Genomic DNA, 18,842 nt, shown 5'->3' with positions numbered 1-18,842 from the left:
TTGGAGGAAAAAGGATAACAAACAGGAAGCTGTATAATTAAGAACAGGTATACTCACGCAAACAGGAAAAATTAAGCTTTTAAAAGCTGGCTACCCTGAAGTTCTCTACACCATGGGTTCTTCAGTAAATGAATGAGACTATTTTTACTCTGTGGATTTACAATGTATTTCTTGAGATTTTTATAGTGTTAATTCTTCCAGCATATAAAATGTAATGGAAATGAGATGCACAGATTAATCAGGTTTCTCAATGGCATTCACTTTTTATAGGTCTTAAGGGAACTCTTGAGCCATACTGCATACTATTTGAACACAAAGGATGGATAAGATGAGGCAACTGTGAATTCTATGTGAGTTGCCGAATAGTCATTTTATTGACTTCACTTAACAGACAAAGCTTGTACAAGTAAACAGGATGTGCTGGAAGAAAAATCAAGAAAGATTCTTTATTTGGTGCTAGATACAAGCATTAAATGAAATAGTGTAGGCCAACAGACTCATTAAAAGGCAAGACACAGGCTTTAATAAGACATTTAAATGGGCTGAACAGCTAAAGCTCCACATCCAATGAAACATCAGATACAGGTACCTGGTGGTATTTCACGTAAATCCCATCCATCTTGCTTTGGTAAAGTAAGAATTTTACCTTAAAAACATATGTAGCCTATTTATGACTTACTGTTCAGGTAAGCTAGGTTTGGTTTGCTGTGTCAACTATAACACTTGAAATCTACTCCAGGGCTGATATTGGCATGATGTTTATTTTTAGAAATAAAAGACCCTCAGAGGAGCAATAGTAAACAATAGAGTTTGCACTGCTGAGAGCTATTGCTTCCAACAGTATTTCTCTAAGAACTGCAGTTTTAGAAAATTTCTTTTCAGAATGTCAGCAAGATATGCAGCATAAAAGGCTGAGATACTACAAAACATGCACATTAACCAGGTTAATGTGTATACAGTGAGAGTATACATTTAAAAATGGTAAAAACATGTCCCAACTCATTATAATGACACTATTCTTTCCTTCCAGGGAGGAAGGGGACAGCTTTAAGACAGTTACTGAAAGAAAAAAAACTGCTTACTGCTTTTTAAACTGGAGACACTTGACCAAAATGATACGAACCAAGTATAAAAGAGGCCTTGTATGTAAAAGGGACAGAAAGATGTAGAAGAAAATCCCTGTAAAACCCCTGAAATTTCTATTTATAAGCAACAGTCCTCTGCTCCTTTCAACTGCTACTGTAATAAGGGAAAGAGGTTTTGATCAATAGCCAACACCCCTTCCACCGCTCTAACAGTGACAGGAGAGCAACCTTTAGCTCTGCTTGTGCTGTGTCAGTGCTCAGCTTTTGTCAGTGTGCCAAGAAACCTGATTGGGTTGTGGAATGGTGTGTGCTGGAACAGACTACCCAGTACCTCATCTTTTCCCAGCATTCCAGAACTGGTTTGGAGTTTTGGAACTACCACCCTCCTCAGCTCTGGCAGACAACACATCCCAATTAATAACTGGCTATTTGGACTGGTGGAGGAGACGGCTCCATCCAACTTCCTATTCCAGAGGACTTGCTTTTGGTAAGTATTTGCAGTTCTGGAAGCCAAACTGAACTGAGAGAGGATTAAGACAGGTAAATTTATTTGGAGTTCTCCAATGTTCTTGAAAATACAGTTATGCTGCTTCAAAAAACGCTCCACACTCTTAACAGGAAGAGAAAACCATTGGGAATAATTGTTACCAGTTCTGCAACAAATCAAATCCTGCAACAGTCAGAGGAGTCATATAATATGAAAGTTTTTGGACCCAACAGCCTTTTTAAACCTAAACCCAGGCTTTTCAAGTACAAAGCATGCTTAATTCCATTTAATTCAGAGACAACCTAAGGTGCATACTTTTCAGATAAGCATCCATGTGAACCAAAAAATGTCAGGAGAAAGGGAATAAACAGAACTCAAATTTCATGAGAGATGGTATAGCTCAGTGTAGCATTCTTGCTATGGTCTTGTGCTTTAACTTGCCTTTTCCAGCTTGACATATCAGGATACAGAAGTATGGGTCATAACCACACGTTAAGAATTGATCCTGTCAACAGCTTGTTAGAATGTGGCAAACTGAGTAGGAAAAAATAAACCAACAACCTTGCACTGACAGTTGCCAGTGGTTTTATAATTCAGGTTGTAAATACAAACTATTGTGCAACAAACAAACGTGACAAAGCCTACCTCAGTTAAATTTGTTTATATGATAAAAAAATAAAATATTAAACTGCTTATAGTGCAACATTCTAATAGCATACATAAGTATACCATGCTTTGTAAATTTACTGTTACATTATTTACAGTACATTGCAATGCTTTAAACTAGAGGTGAAAGAACAAAAACAGGTAATGGAAAACATTTACATACAGGTATGAGCCTTAATATTGTCCACCCAACTATCCAGTTCACTTTGCAGACCTGTGTGTTGTGCACATTCCTGCCCCCTACAACAGGACACCTTTCTGTCAGCAGTGGTCTGCTCTGTTTGTAGATAGAGTGGAAAGATGTTTTTAAAAACTGCATAGCCTTCAAGCTTTTCTGTTTCTTCAAACACCATTTGCAAGGACAGCTGTAAAATACATAATAACTCCATTAATTACCCATATCTGATCAATCTGAAAACTGAGCTCTTGAAATAAGATCAATAAATATTCATTTCTGTAGAGCCATAGCAAAGCTGAACTAAATTAAAGCCCTTTTCTAGCAGTCTCTTAGTTGAAGAATGGCATTTCATAGGAGGAAAGCAGTTCAAGGATTCCTATCCATTATTTAAAATTCTGAGTTTTAATTGGGAGCTAAGCTCCCAGAACACAGGAAAAAAAAAGAGAATGTAGAATTATGTGCTGCCTTTTTTAATGTTCCACAAAGCTTCTGCTGTGTGCACTGCTCAAGCTGATGAATGAATATAGCAAAAGTGATGCAGTAGTTATGCCTGCAGCACCTATTTGACATCACTGTCCCTGTATTAGAGAAGTAACGATTAATTACAGCAGAATAATTAACTACACTGTAAGAAAAGACTGTCCTAAGAGCCACTGCATGCTGCAAGGAGTTATGTAAAACCCAGTGACTACTGAGAAGTGTCTTAAAGACAACTGTTTACATGAAAGAGTAATCACAGACCTGTTCTTAGTAGTTCATGTGACTTTTCTTTCTCTTTCCCTGCAACTGTTAAAGGGAAAAATTCTTTCCTCACTTTCTCTGAAGAACATATTTGGAAGAGTTTTAGAACACTGCACACCTCTTTCCTAGGCTGCGACAGCTTCAGAAGAACTACTTTAGATGATAACACTGCTTAAGCAGCAAATACTACTATTCTCTTGTTTACATTTCTGCTAATAGCAGATAGGAATCAGAATAACTTCAGGCCACTTTTAGGTAGGGGCAAAAATGTCACTGGGAGTTTGAAATTTAGTGTTATTTTTGAGTCTCAGTGTTTAAGCATCATTTTCAGAAAAGACTTTATAATAGCTTAGTACAAGCTACTGTACCATACATTTTGTGAATGCTTACTTCTACAAATGTTTCTTCCCAATGCAACAGAACTGGTTCACTTTCTCTGCAGTGCATTAGGTAGTTATTAAGCCTATAATGCATTTCAGGAATAGAGAATTTTAAAAGTTTTCAGAGTAAGCTAAGATTTAGAAATACTTCAGTAAGAGCACTAGTCTTCCCAGCAGATGAGAGAAGAAAAGCTGAAGTATAAAAACACCAATCCATTCCACTGTGCATTATTTCAATAATTTATAATTATTTCAATAGATTCTCTGTAACTTTACAGGCTAACTGTGAAAAAGCCAAGCACCCAATACAGCACATTTATGAAATATGCTGATTTTCCCACCACCCCAATATTTTTGTAGCCTTACCTCCTGTATCTAAAGTAAGTATTTGGGATTTTGTGTTTTGTTTCTCTAACACCCACACTCTTGAGCACTTTGTGCTTGTGCTCTCCGTGGTGATCTCAGCTGTCTCAAGGCAGCATCTCCATACTGAATACCTGAGCCCATTCTTTCTGGATCCAATTCTCCTGATGAGAAACAAAATGGTCATGAGAACATAGATCATGTGCAAATAATATCCTCCAAATTAACTGTTAACATTAGATTAAAAGAATACGTAATTATAGACTGATCTATTTATGGAGAAATTATCTCAATTCTGTCTACTTTTAGGCAATTTCAAACCTGAATCATTTTCTCCTCTAATTTAACCATATGCCCTTGACCATGATGACAAAGCAATCTGTCCCACAGTTAGGCTGCAAACAAGAAATGCATTTGCACTACTTTGAACAAAAGATAGGTCTAAAATGTTTTATGTGAATACAGTTAAACCTTCCTGCTTTCAGGCTCATAAGCAAAGAAAATAGTACTGTAGATACCAAGCCAAACAAAAATGGATCAATCTGATAGAAGGATTCCAAAAATAACTGCCCCCCAGGGAAAATGATCAACCTCTCCAACTTCTGGTACCCATTTCTGCCTACTTCATACGCTGTGCCTTCAGAACTGTTCTTATGGCTGTATGGTGGTCTGGCCAAGAGAGATCTCCAAGTAAGTTCCTTACAGTCTCCATTTTTGCATGATTCAGTGGATGCGTGCTGGCACAAAAAAAAGCCAGGAGTAGTTCTTAGAAAATAAGACTTAATTCTGTGGTGGCAGTGCCTCTTCAAAGCAGTCATCAATCTACAGTATCATGAGAAACTAGCTACATACTATTTTTTCATTTGGTTTTAGGTTTGATTGGTTTAGATTCACTTTGTTTGTTTGTTTAAAATGAAAGCTGCTGTTTGGCATTGATTTAATGCAGTAATCAGAAAATTCCTATGAAAATACCGTATTATTTTAATCTAAAAATTTGTGTTTGGCATTAGAAACATATAATTAGACTCTGAGACAGACTTTTCAATATGGTCAGTACTTAAAACTTTGAAGATATCAAGCAGCTAGAGGAGAGAAAAATTGGAATACAAATTAGCTGTAATGACATCTAACACACAGGAGTCTGTCTCCAGCAGAAACATGCCCACTTGTGTTGAGAAGCTTCTGTTATATTTCTAGATCTGCAAAAGTAAAAATGATTTCAACTGAGAGGCAGGAAGGTCACTTCAGAGAAACAGTTGCTAGGAAACATCCCTGAAATTTTTAGTGTTACTCTTCATACTTCTTGACTGTATTTCCTGTTACATATCAGAAGCAGAATTTAAAGCTATGACTACCCTGATATTAGGTTTTTATTCTGGACTACAAAAACTGTCTAATGTCAGGCTTGGTATTTGTAGGGATGCAGCAAGCCACAGAAAGCAGAACCCACACTCAGACCTGACTGTTAAGGTAAACATCACCCACAGTTCATACCACCACCCCTTTTTGGATATACAGATCTCACTTAGACATCCATTCCTATTAAAGCATAAGAAAAGCAGCTATAAAGCAAATAGGTTATTTCAAACAAATGAGTTATTTCACCAAAACGAAATTTTGGGGTTTTTTTGTTTAATTCTATTAAAGAACTTTGAATGGTGATATTTCCACGTGCACTTTTATTAGTTTTCAGATAAAATAAAAGATTTTATAAATATAAAGCTTAATTTACCTGATTCAATTTTATTGAGTATTTTCCTTGCACACTGTACAAAAGCCTCTTCAACATTTTCCCCCGTTAGAGCACTTGTTTCCAAGAACATCAGCTCTGCATTTGACACCAAAAAAAACCATCCTCAAAACAAGTCTGGAATACCAGGTATAGTAATTCAAAGCATGAAAGCCAGGAACAATAAAAGTATTTTTACAGAGATCTACAGTCAAAAAGCATGGTCCAGAAAAACTAACTTTTGATGGCAAAACCACAAAAAACATCCTCTAAAATTTACTCAGGGACCCTAGAAAGCTGGAATCCAAAGATAACCTGGGCTGTGCATGCAAAACTGCACTTGAAACCAAACTTCATACAGGTTCCCATTAATAGAGGTCATATGCAAAAGCAAAGTCAGTAACCAGAGTTAGCAGAAAAGAATTTAATTGATTTATAAAAGCAAAACCAGATTCTGCTGATGGCAGGACTGCAGCACAGAAGCTCAGACCAAGACTAGCTTTAGCTGACTCAGAATCATGTCCTCAGACTGGAAATTCTGAATACCAGAGACTAGGTAACAGTTCTCTGGATCCATGCCCTGCACTGAACTCAGTTTTCAGTGAGTAAAACTCATTGCTTCAAACTCCAGCACACCCCATAAAACTTTGTCCATTATCTACAGTCTTTAAGATGCTGAAAAATGGGAATTCACGTCCTTAATTTTCTCCTCAGCTGTTTGGAGGCAAGGCAATACCTGAAGTTGTATTACATTTCCTACAGAATATATCTCCACATAGAGGGTATTCTTAAAGGAGCAGCTGTGAGTGGAAGAACCACTGGTAATGAGATTTAAGTAGTACATGTAATTTTCACTGCAGGCACTGCCTCTCTGGGCCTCAGGTACTGACAGAACCCTTTTCTGTAGACAGGGCACAAAGTACAGCCTAATTGCACAAAAATGTAAATGATTTGAAGTATTACACATCTTTGAATGTTACTACTTACCATTTTCCTGTGCAAACCGGGATGCTTCTAAAAAAGTGACTTCACGATCTGCATCAAGATCCTTTTTGTTTCCACACAGTATTATCACAATATTTTGACTTGCTAACATTCTTGCATCCGTCAACCAATTAGTAAGTGCATTGTAGGTTTCCCGGCTGTGCAGGAAAGGAAATCCTTCATTAGGCCACACTCATTTATCATGAACAAACAAATCATGGAACCAAAACTGAGACAGAAAATCAGTTTGTGGCAAATGAACTGCTGGTAGTCAGGCAAGGCACTTACACATCTCAGTGTGCCAGTGATGAACAGGGAAGAGTATCAAATTCCTTCATGAAACTATTTAAAAGCTTGAGTTTTTAAAAATCAAAATGAAATTAATCACAACATATAAACATACAATTATAAAATACTGTGTTAATGTGAAAAGCTGAAATGTTAAGCTCTTATCCAGTTTCAACCTTTTATGCATGACATTTTGGCATAACAGAATGAGATATTGTTCCACTTGGAATTCAACTGATACTTGAATTACCAGTGGGATTGTAAGAATTTACGAGGCTTGTGTAGATGTGCATGCCTGAACTTTCACACCGGTGTCAGGACCTACACTGCAGGCAGTCACACTTGCCATTGTAGCAGTGGTCAGGGAGAAAGCTTTCAAGCAGTGAACTGACAGATGACTCCAGCTGACCTTAAGCACAGAACACAGATTTCAGAGTCTGCTGAGAACTCTTCACTCACAGAACAATGAGCAACAACCTAGTGATCCACCATTAACCAAGCCAAAACTCCTCTCACAATTATCAGTTAATGGTGGCAGGAAGAATGTGAACATGTATAATGGTAAGGTGTTTTACTGGCTGCCTATATTATTAAAATATCGAAAGATGCAGAGATGAACAGAATTTTGGCCCACAGTTAAAGAATGCGTAGGCAGAGCTAGATTCTCCAGAGGTTGACTTGCTATCCCAGCACACCAATTAGCAGTTTCCACAAGAAAAGGTGCACCACCTTGGTTAAGGATGGCTGAAGTCCACTTTTGTTTCTGTGGTAAGGCTTGCTGAGCCAGTGGCTGCACATGGTCCACTGTTATTAGATCAGCTGGGAGGCCAATCCCCACAGATTTGTGTAAGCCTTTAGGATCATTCACATTTGACATTCACAATATCTCATGTAAGTAAATTCCAAAGTTTAAATATGCACTGAAACAGAAGTACTTCTTATACTTTCTCTTCTTCCTGCCCAATCTTAATTACAGCACTAGGTACTTGGGGAAGAATTATTGTGCATTAATTGAATCTGGAATTCTGTGAACAAAAGAGCTGCTGGCTTTCTTACCTGGTTATATCATAGACAAGCAAAGCACCTGCAGCCCCTCTGTAGTAACTCCTTGTTACAGACCTGAAATAGAAATACAAATACACATTTCTGTGGTGCCTTCACTGTTTAAAAATCTGGGTTAATATAACACAATCTGTATTATGGAATAGAATTCTTATTTACATATTTAAAACAAAACATGTTTTTTTAGACAATGTTATCAGCTGTGCAGCAGCAGACTAATTACAACCAGGATTTTGATGAAGCACTTTCATTAAATATAGCTGTACAAGGATTCTCAAAGTCCATTATGACCCACATGGTGCTGAAGGTATACAAATCATCATAATACATGACCAGATAGAGAACTGGAGGCTGATATTTGGCCAACACACTGCAGAGACCTTGTTAATGAAGACTACATATCACAGCTCAGCTTTATTTAGTCAGAAGTATATCCAAAGGACTTGTCTGATAGAAGACCTGGAGTGCTGTCCATTACTCAGACTTCTACCATCATACCTTTGTTAACCAACCCCTCTCCCAAAACAAAGTGACCTCAGACACATCTGAGCTCACACCTCAGCTCTATCCCCCTCAAAATATATATATAAAAAGAGGATGTCCTATTTGATGGTGAATGTATCCAGGAATCCATTAGATTTTTACTAAGTTCGATCGATGCCTCAGATGTAGAACACTGTTAAAATACAGAATTAAAAGCACACTGATTGTTATAAACTGAAAAATTAATTGTTTTTTCTCTAAGAAACCTAAGATATCTCAGTCTTTCTAGAACTGTATTTACCCCAATGAATTTGACTAATTTTTTTTCTTCTCTAATAAAACTGTATATAATTATACTGTGAATTTTCATGCAGATTTTGAGCAGCTTACAGCTTCCTGACATTTACATATTCCAAACAATAGGTCTTCAAAACATAGAGTTAAGTGCATAGTCTTAGTTAAAAGCAATTAGGAATTTGGCTGGTGAGCAAGATTTTAGCCACCTATTCTACTCATAGAAATAGCAGAAAATACCCAATGAAAGAAAGGGCAGAAACTCAGGTCAATGCAAGGCAGCATTGCTCTACGGGAATCAATGGATCTGTGTTGCTGTGTCCAGGTTGGAAGGTTAATATGAAAGCAGACAAACAATTCCACTGATCAAAAAGCTTTGCCTACCTGCAAGCAGAGATAAATAATATCCACCACTCACAGCAGCAATTATAACAACACTTAATAAAATGGCTGAAGAGCATACCTGAACCGTTCTTGTCCTGCTGTATCCCATATCTGCAATTTTACGTATTTACCACCCACATTTATGATCTTTGAACCGAATTCCACTCCTATAGTATGATTTGAGTCATCTTTGACTACAAAAAAAGAAAGAACACAAAAAAAGATATCTGAAGAATATTTTGAGTGAATAGATTTTACATAAAACAATTTAGGTATTATCAAAACTCCTCAGTGTTCAAATTACAAACTTCCTGAACCACCAAATTCAGTGCTGCTCGTAAGCTCACTGCCACCACACAGAAAGGAATGTTCTTACAGTTTAGTAAGGAAGGTTTGTTTTTGAATGTTTTTGACAGTTTAGTCAATTCAAACTTACTACTAGAAAGCCTGCTATGAGTAATTTCCTGTTTTCTTTCGTAAGTAGCAGGATACTTTTTGTACACTTTTTTCCAACTGTGTTTCCTAATACTTTGATGCCATTTAAAATTAATGGGAATACACACAGTCTTGACCATGAATATGCAAGAGCCAATTCTTCTTTAATGCACAAAGTTAAGATACTTGCTCTATGCATGCCTGTTGATATCACAGAATCGCAGCAATTTACAGCTGCCCTTACTAGAAGGGCTTGTTTCAAATTTACTCAGAATCAAGCCATGTTCCTTAGCGCTTACACATCATTATCCTTAAGTATTCCTCAAGAGATAAGGTGAATTACTGTTTGGTTGAGAAAGAAACAGTCACCTTAGATTTACAAAGGTTTCTAAATGCATATTATTTTTGTTTAATCTTGATGCCAAATGCACAATCCAACAGAAATTTTTCTGTTATCTGCTCATCTCTGAATAACATTCAAAACTGAATATCAGTATTTATCATAGACCACAGTCCTTAATAAAGAAAACAGAGTTACTATTTATTTTGAAAGATGCTACAGGATTTCTAAATCTACTCAAGCAATTCAACTTTTCTTTCATTATTTTTTCTAAACAATCCAAGTTTCTACTATATATCTAAGGAATCTTGTAGCTTCAAATTATACCTCTCACAGAAAGCAAGTCTGCATTTTCACCAACATCTTGTTATATTTATTTGAGAGGAACAGAAAATAATGCTCTATATTAGGTTTTAGATTAAAGGCAAACAGTGAGCAATAATAATTTATAGCACAGTTCTGAACATAATTCTACTAAAATCCTCACCTACACAAATAAGAGAATTAGGGGAGCTTCCATACCAATAATAGGTACTCATGTAGGCAGAGCCTTCAGCTGTGGTACAAGGCAGTGGAGAGCTTTCACTGTCCTTCACATGTACTTACATTTCTTTTCAATAAATTGGTGTAGCAAACAGGATTTTCCAGTTCCAGCATTTCCTATGACCAAGAACTTAAACAGGAAATCTGAAAATTGAAAGAAAAAAAAAAAATGTTAAATTTTAGTATGGACTCACATTTTTGTTACAAGACCAAGCTCACAAGCCAACTATTCTCTTGTAGCTGTCATTTCAAAGAAAAGGGAAGAGATGACAAAGCTGGCAAATAGCAATAAATCTGAAAAATTATCCAGTGTCTACAGTAGTGATATTACACATCAAGAACTAAGAATTCTTCTTTATGGAGAGACAAGAAAGACAAAAGAAAGCAGAAACAGCTGAATCTGAGTTCAGTTAAAATAAGCTGAATCACAGGTAAATGGTTGGCTTGTATTCCAATAATGTGTTTTAAGAGTGTGTCAGCTATTAACTATAGTCAACACAAATATATAATGATAACATTTTTCAAAATCTACAATACCAGAGAGAGGTGGTTGTTTGTGATGTTTTTGGGTATTTTTTGGGTTTTTTTTCCCCCTGGTTTAAAGTTTACATTAATTTGAACTTCTCCATTAACAGTTTAATACTCATACCTTGTTTTTAATCCTTGTACAGCTGGGACAACTGCAGTATTTCACTGCAAAATTTAGAGGGGAGAAATAATTTTTATTCTGGGATGCCTGGTTTGACATTTCCTCCACATGTTACATTAATATACACGTATTTCTGTTACCTATTTATGAGCCACTTATATCAATGTTCATTGGTAATACACATTTTCAAGATTTATGGTCCATTTCTATTGTCTTAACAGTTACATAAAATGCTTTAATGCTACCACCACAAATCTGCTTTCAGTTTTGCTAAAGACTGAAGAAAGCTTCCCTGTCTTAGTGCTCTCAAAAATTATAAACTGATTAGAAAGCTTACAACTGCTTCCCCTAATATGCTGCCACCAAGGGAACCTCTATAGCTCATGCAAGATTCCCTATTTATTATTCTACCAGCAGCAGATTTTTTACTCTTTATTGCACCATTTCCCTAAGAAACAGAGCAGGTCTCCAGAAGCCATCTGGTAAGCATGCAAGGAAAATTATTAAGTTTGCAATATCAATAAAAATAAAAACATTAATTTTCTTAAGTGTTCAAAGCTGTCAAGTGGGCTACACAGGTATTGGCCCAGGGAATGGCAGAATAAAAACAAAAATAAATTATGCTAAGTAAATCAAAGAACTAATAAAATCCTCTACCAGGACCTCATTTGAGTACTTAGTTTCAAAAATCAAATTTAAGATGCACATAAATCTATGTGCTCATTCCATTTCATGAAGGAGTTGCTTGTTATGGTACATCATAAACACTCCCTAGCAATGGCAAAAGGAACAAACAAGTTTCTCAAATGTTAAGAAGACTCCCACTGTAAAAAAGACAAGGCTCTGAGTCCTGGAAATGTCTACTGCTCTTTGTCTTCACCTGTCTTCTGGACTTTATTCATATTTAAAATGACGTAATGTTTTACTAATGATTTTTGCTTTTTTTACATTTTGCCCTTCTTGTTTCAAATGCTGTAACAAGCTCAGAATAGATTCTGAATTCTACACTTCTCAGAAGATGGCTGTTTCTTGCTCATAAATATGACCATTTACATGCTCAAAACTTTCTGCTCCAAAATCCTCTCATTTGTCACGCCCCCACCCAGCTGCTCATCCTTTCTGGATTAAAAAAAAAAGTTACAAAAAGGATTTTCCTTCAGGTTGTGAAAATTTTGTGTTAACTCCTCTAAAGAAGGGCCCCTCATATCTCAATGGCAAAACACACTGAAGCCGAGAACTCTTCACTCTATCAAGTCTTCACTGTTACGGAATGTAGATATCATAAATAGCCTGAAGTGTTAGGTTAAGAAAAAATTCATTTCAAAGAAAGCCAAGCTTCAATTTTTATGGATCAAATATCACTGTTTAGCTGCCTTTTACACCATTTTGTATACTTAAACGACTCTGTGTGTGTGTGTATAATCTTACTGGTTTTATTACTTTCAGAGTACCTCAAAATGCAAGATATTTTGAGACACAGACACAATTAAAATAATCTGTTTCTGATTCTGTCATTTTTCCAAACATAAATCTGAAATCCAATTAAAACTGGTTCTACTTTGTATCTGGTTAATGCCATTTGTCAGATTTTCTCATTAAGAACAATTATAAAATTTAAGTTTGCCTTCCTTTTTTTTTCCCCATGGAAAACTCATGTTATTGACAGTAGTACAACAGCTACTGTAAACCTAAACCAGGGAAAGACTAAAACCAAAACTCTATTCCCCCACTAATTTGCACTGCAACTGCAAGCACCGGTTGTCAAATGTGGCTCACGAAGGCGTATTTGTGCCACCCACAAACCCACAGCGAGCAGCAAATTTAACACCCTGCTCCCTTCTGCACAGACAGGCTGCAGGCCAGTCAGGCCTTGGGACAACCATGTCACTGCCAGGGACTGATCTGGAAGAGCACCTTTTCCCTGAGGTGTTTTAAGTTGAGATGCTTTATATTTGCTCTGAAAGCAACAGTGCTATATGGGGATTGTATATCCATGTCTTTAAATTGATAATATATTCTAGCAGCGCTTCATAATAAACTCCTAATTGCTGTTGAGATTCTATTGTGCCAGACAAATTTAAAAGGGAATCTCTCCTACAAATAAATCACAAGAATGCCAGTTCAATGCCTGCTTACTTAGGAGATAAAAAATAAATTTCCATCTGACAAAATAGCAATCAGGCTTTTTAAGATGAAACTTGAAACTAGATACAATTCACTTTTTCCACAGTATGAAAGTAAGAGAAAAGTATTTTATTCCACCAAACTAAGAGAAATGTTGTAGTCCACTTCATAAAATGAAAATGTCAGTCTTCTAACAAAAAAATTAAAACCTTTCTGCACCAAAGGCAGCAATGCTTCCAAACGCATGTAGACTCAAAGACACTGTTACATTCATTAATATAACCATGCTTCTATTACTTTAAACTCCAATTTTATGTAAATTATTTGAACTACCAAAAAGTTCTTAGACTTATATTATCAGTTTATTCATGAGCACTGGATAACATGGTTCAGGAATATATAGAATGCTCTGCACATTTAATCAACTGCAAGGAAGGGCAAGAAAAAGGCTTTGCCAATACTAAATGTTAAAAATACCAAGATTTAACAAACTATTAAGTTCACAGCCTAGCACATTAACAAATAAGGTAATACCAGGTAAGAACAGGGAGCACATTTTTCATCTTGTTATTCTGCAACTTCTTTCGTATAACATCATTCTGTATGACAACTGGTACCACATCAGCTACATTTTTATTACTTAATTTAGCACATGATTTAGGACATGAAATGTTTTCTCTTTAAGCTATACAGACGTATGTAAAATTTAGCACAGTTTGGAAGCACAGAAATCAAATGAGATTGGGCAGTCAGCTTCTTTTAGACCATCACTGTGCACTCAACCTTTGTATATTCATCTTTTGCAACTACAGCAAATGCAACTCACATTCTAGTGTTTGCACTACTGCTTAATTGCTCTAGTTTTTATTTTTGGTGTCCTGTTCCCAGAGGAGTTAGTTCACTTCATTTCATAGCTTTTTAAAAATCTTTTTTTTTTTTTTCCCTCAATTGACAAAGCAGCTCAGAGCTCCAGCATTCCATTCAGCTGCCAACGCTGTCACCCTAGAGAAACTTTTCTTTTGAATTCTGTTGTTCCTCCTCCACAGAAAAGCTGAAAAGCAACATCATTCAGATGTTACAAATGCTTGCTGCCATGCTGGCTACGGAAAAGGTCTAGAAAAGTTAAAGCACTTTGCCTTTAAATAAGATCATCTTTATACAGAAGGGATTTAGGATCAAGACTGAACTCTGTGCTCAAGGGAAAAAAGGTTACAAAATAAGCACTACAGAAATCATAAGGAGATGAAACACAGCACAGCATGGCTGTTAAAGGAAATAAGGCATTATAAAGAATCAGCATACTCCCCTCTGAGAGCTACATGCATCACCTGATCCCAAATTGGGCAGGGGGTAGAGGAAATAAAACTTACTTTCTAGCATAGGAGAAAAGGAATAAAATTGTGGCTTCGTCCTAAAGATGCATCAACAGCACAAGCTGTTAAACTATATAAATTACATAATGTCTTTTGTGTTTGTTTTTTCCTTTTGGGGGTGGTGGTGCAGTGTGAGCTGAGGGGAAAGGAGAAGAGAGACAATTGTGGGCTTTGACTCAAGCACCAGCAAAAACAGATGGTTGATGTGGCAACCACCCCCAGACATACAACCTCCTCCTTTGACTGAAGTCTGCTCCAGCAAAAGAAATAGTCAAACAGCTTCTGAGATGCTGTAGCTTAGTCTTTAAAATGCAATGAGAACTAAATGGTTTCCTTTACAATGCTAATACAGTAGGGTAGGGGGGAGACCAAATTATATCCCCAATCTCAGTTTGAAATCCTCCCAACTCCTTGCTATAGAGCAGAATCTGACCCTTTGGAAACTCTCTCATTCACGGCATAGGGCAGGAGGAAAGAGTGCTCTGAAGCATTCCTACTGGCACATGCTGCCTCTAAATGAAAGGAGGAGCTATTCCCACTGTTCACTCCTTTCTTTAGCAGAAAGTTAACAAGATAAACAGGTAGAACAGATCAACCTGGCTCTATTCCAATCTCCAAAAAGAGTTCTTCAAAGAGGGAAATTCTGCTTCCTTACAAGCAAAAGACCTATGCTCTCTAAGGAATAAAATCAGATTTGAAACAAACTGAAGACCAAGGTGATAAATGCAAATACCATCAGGTAAATGGCAGGGGATGGGATGGTGAGAAAAGGACGAATCAAATTGTCCAGATCAAAAGAAATTATTTTCAAATGGATGGAAAGACTGTGCATTCTCTGTCAATGACAGAGATTGGTAAATTTATGTGAGCAGATTGGGATTTGTAGATGCTGGTGGAAAAACACAAAGAACTAAGGAGTGAAGAGATTTGACCTGAATCTTACACACTGCATTTATTCAATGCTCATACAACTTCCATCCTTCTGCCATTTAAAATCCAAAGGTTGCTTTGCTTTTATTTATTAAGGATAAGCAACTTCCTGTCAGGCTGTATTTACCACAAAAACATGTATATTTTGCACTGGGAAGCAAGCTAAAACACGCATGTAATGCAGCAATTATCTACAGAAAGGCCATTACATCTCAGAAAACTTGAGTTAAAAGAGTTTTCCCATGAGTAACAGATCTGTTTCCAATGTTAAATGTCAAACTTCTAAAAGAATGACCCTTTTCTCCCAAAAGCAGCAGGAAAATGTCCTTTCTAAACCCAGTCTCAAAATTCATGGAATTACCTTGTACTCATGCTTGGTTTGGTTTTGGCACTTAGTACGGGAAATAAATTGAACACATAAGAATTGAATAGATATTGAATTGAGCACATAAATAATTGAACAGATAAGAAAGCTAAGAACAAAAGATACACAACTGATGTAATTTCACTGCAGGAGTGAAAATATGAATTGTAAGCAAAATTTAGTGTGAAGACTGAGAAGCTGCAGAACTTTGTTTGAAAAGAGGGAAGAGACAAGAATCTCAATAATGGACAGAACAAGTTGTGAAAAGTGAGTGAGCAGAAAACCTTCAAAGAAAACAGATTTGACATGGATAAAGATACTAAGGAAAGAAACAAAAAAAACCAGGAGGCATGAAATTAACAGTGGTGGCCAGCGGAAAGGCTCTTTATTCCCTATGGATTGAGAAAAACATTTAAAAAAAAAGAACCCCCCCTTTCAACAGAAAGAGAAATTGAAACCTCACAGCAAAATTAAAGTCATATAAAAGTCAGACAGCAAAACAACATTGGGAAGAAAAGCACCAACCCAACCACTAACCAGTTTCCTGAGCCTAACTATATGGGATAAAAAGCTTGAGGTTACACAATTACAATGGGTCATAATTCAAGTGACAAGAAAAATCTAATTCATGGCTAAGCATTTACAAGCTATAGGGATTCCAGGAGGGGGATACAGTAACCCCTAGTCTCAGTTACACAGGGAGAAACTGACCTAATACTTCTCCCATCCTCCATGGTCATTGTAACAGCTGGTCAGCAACAAACCACTCTTTGTTAGGACAGTGAGCACATTAAATCCAGAAAGTTCATCAAGCACAGAAGATCCATAATTTAATCACATGGTACTGTTAACTTTGATCTGTCAATAGGGCTGCTACATTTGTGGACAGGACACTGCAAAATTAGTTACTGACTACTGTTATGGTCAGAGATTGTAGAGCCATTAGTTAAACTTTATGCTATAACTTAGCTTTTATTCTTCTGTGTTCTCCAGAACTTGACACTCTCAAGTGTTGTAGCTCTGAATTTTTTGAAGCCTCTGTGTGCATAGGACAAACATGGGAACTCCAAAAGGTAATATATCAAACAACAATTAAACAAATAGCAGGAACAGCCCACTACAAAGCTTCCATTCCAAGGGCTTGTTTTCTAGGATACCAAAATAATCAGAAGGTATCAAGAGCTCCAGTGGGCTTACTATCCCTATTCTGCATTACTGGAACAATGCAAAAAATGTTTAAATGTTCTGGTTTAAGATATTAATCATGTATTTGGCTTACCTAGTATTACAGCATCAAAGGGGAGCTCCACTGAAATGCTGTCATCTCTGGTTTTCTACCAACTCTTTTGCACAGAGACCAGCATAAGTATAGTCAAAGTAATCCCAGTTCTAGATCACAGGGGTACAGAGCATGAAGAACTTGTTTAAACTCAGATCTAGATGGACAAAGCACACCTCCCTGGTTTATACATGTAAGTTTTACATGTTTCTAGAACAGATGGTCAAAAGAAGTAGGGTTAGAGTATCCTAATGATAGCACTTCAAGGGCTGCCCCACACTCCTGCCTTGTTTTGCCCCTTAGTTCTGTGCATTTACTGTACATGGAAGCACTGACCAGTAGGATAGAACATCAAGCACTAATAACTACAGTATTGAAAATAAAATGACTTACACAGTAGAAACAATCAGGTCATTTGGCCTACTCCTGATGGACATTCCAGCCTCCAAACAGTTTCCAGAGTTGTTGTGTCCAATTTTGCTTTCATTATTCCATTATTCCATATTCAATTCCGATCCTACTCTCATGGACTATGAATATGAACCTATTACATGGCTTTAGAATATGTTTATATGTACAACAGTATTTTTATACTGGAAAATATTACAGAACTGTATGGTATGGAAAGGGTAAAAGTCTATTCAAAGCAGAGTTTCAAATAAAATTATAAAGAAAAGAAGTTAATGCTATTCAGTTGCTTCTCCTCACCTCCACCTAGCCAGCAATACCAGCTCTGCTTGCCTCTTTTGACTCCTCGATGCTTCCCAGCGACGCACTGGACACACCCTGTCAGTGCCTGCACTCCGACTAACTCCATCGGATGTTTTCCTATCAGCAACAGTCACACACCCAGGCCACCACAGGGACATACGAACATACCCACTGATCTATTTCCCCACAACGCAGTCAACTCTTTCTGACATCTGCACGTCTAAGACACCAGGACTGAAACCTTAACTTGCCTCGCAGAAGCACCCGCCATCTCCAAGTGAGGGAAGGGGCAGCTTCTCCCAGCGGACACGCACCGCGAGTTTCCTTCTGGACTCCCCGGACCACAACAAGCAGCGCCCAAGCCGGTCCCTGCTCACCCTGAAGGATAACTCGGAGCGCTCCTGCCGGGCAGCCACGGGCGGGGCAGGCGCTGGGGGCTCCGGCCGGAAGGACCCGCCCGAGCCCGGGGAGCCCTCACGTCACACCGGCTCCTTCCCCGCTCCTCAGGGGGCACTGCCCGGCCCCGGCCCCGCTCCCCCGGAGGGGAGGACGGAGAGGGAGATCCCCTCACCGCGCCCTCGGATCCTACCGTAGGTCTCGGACATGGCACTCTGCGACATCCCGGGTGGGATGACTCCCTCCGCCGCTGCTCGCTGCCTGCCCCGCCCGGGGTCGGCGCCGACGGCGGAGGGAACCGAACAGGCCCCGCCGCCCGGGCCCGGCTCAGCCCCGCCCCGTCCCGCCCCGCCGCCGCGCAGGCGCGCCCCGGCCGCGCGCGCCCCGCCTCCCCGCGCAGGCGCGGCGGCTCGCGGCCGGGGCCCCGCCCCCAAAACAAGGCGCACGTGCCCGGGAGGCTCCCGCCCCGCTTCCCTCCCGGGGAAGGCAGCGTCTGCCATCCGGCTGGAATCCGGCTGGAGTCCGTGTGCAGTCCGGCTGGAGTCCGTGTGCAATCCGGCTGGAGTCCGTGTGC

The 18,842-nt window shown here is 38.4% G+C and overlaps 1 protein-coding gene across 2 annotated transcripts; it reads right to left on the bottom strand.

The window, feature by feature from the left end:
- Positions 1-418: 418 nt before the first annotated feature.
- Positions 419-18,609, bottom strand: RAB4A (RAB4A, member RAS oncogene family). Of its 2 annotated transcripts, XM_058834662.1 has the most exons (8): positions 18,462-18,609; positions 10,506-10,586; positions 9,204-9,318; positions 7,958-8,020; positions 6,617-6,771; positions 5,633-5,728; positions 3,904-4,064; positions 419-2,603 (listed from the first exon to the last, which is right to left on the bottom strand). In XM_058834662.1, exons 1-7 carry the CDS (start codon positions 18,490-18,492, stop codon positions 3,949-3,951), a joined length of 657 nt encoding a protein of 218 aa, XP_058690645.1. In that variant the 5' UTR covers positions 18,493-18,609; the 3' UTR covers positions 419-2,603; positions 3,904-3,948. The 2 variants fall into 2 exon arrangements, with proteins under 2 accessions (XP_058690645.1, XP_058690646.1); XM_058834663.1 differs by lacking the exon at positions 5,633-5,728.
- Positions 18,610-18,842: the final 233 nt, after the last annotated feature.

Source organism: Poecile atricapillus, chromosome 3, assembly GCF_030490865.1.
Source record: "Poecile atricapillus isolate bPoeAtr1 chromosome 3, bPoeAtr1.hap1, whole genome shotgun sequence".
NCBI lineage: Eukaryota > Metazoa > Chordata > Aves > Passeriformes > Paridae > Poecile > Poecile atricapillus.
The sequence above is the reverse complement of the archived record's forward strand: the minus strand, read 5'-3'. Positions and strand labels throughout refer to the sequence as shown.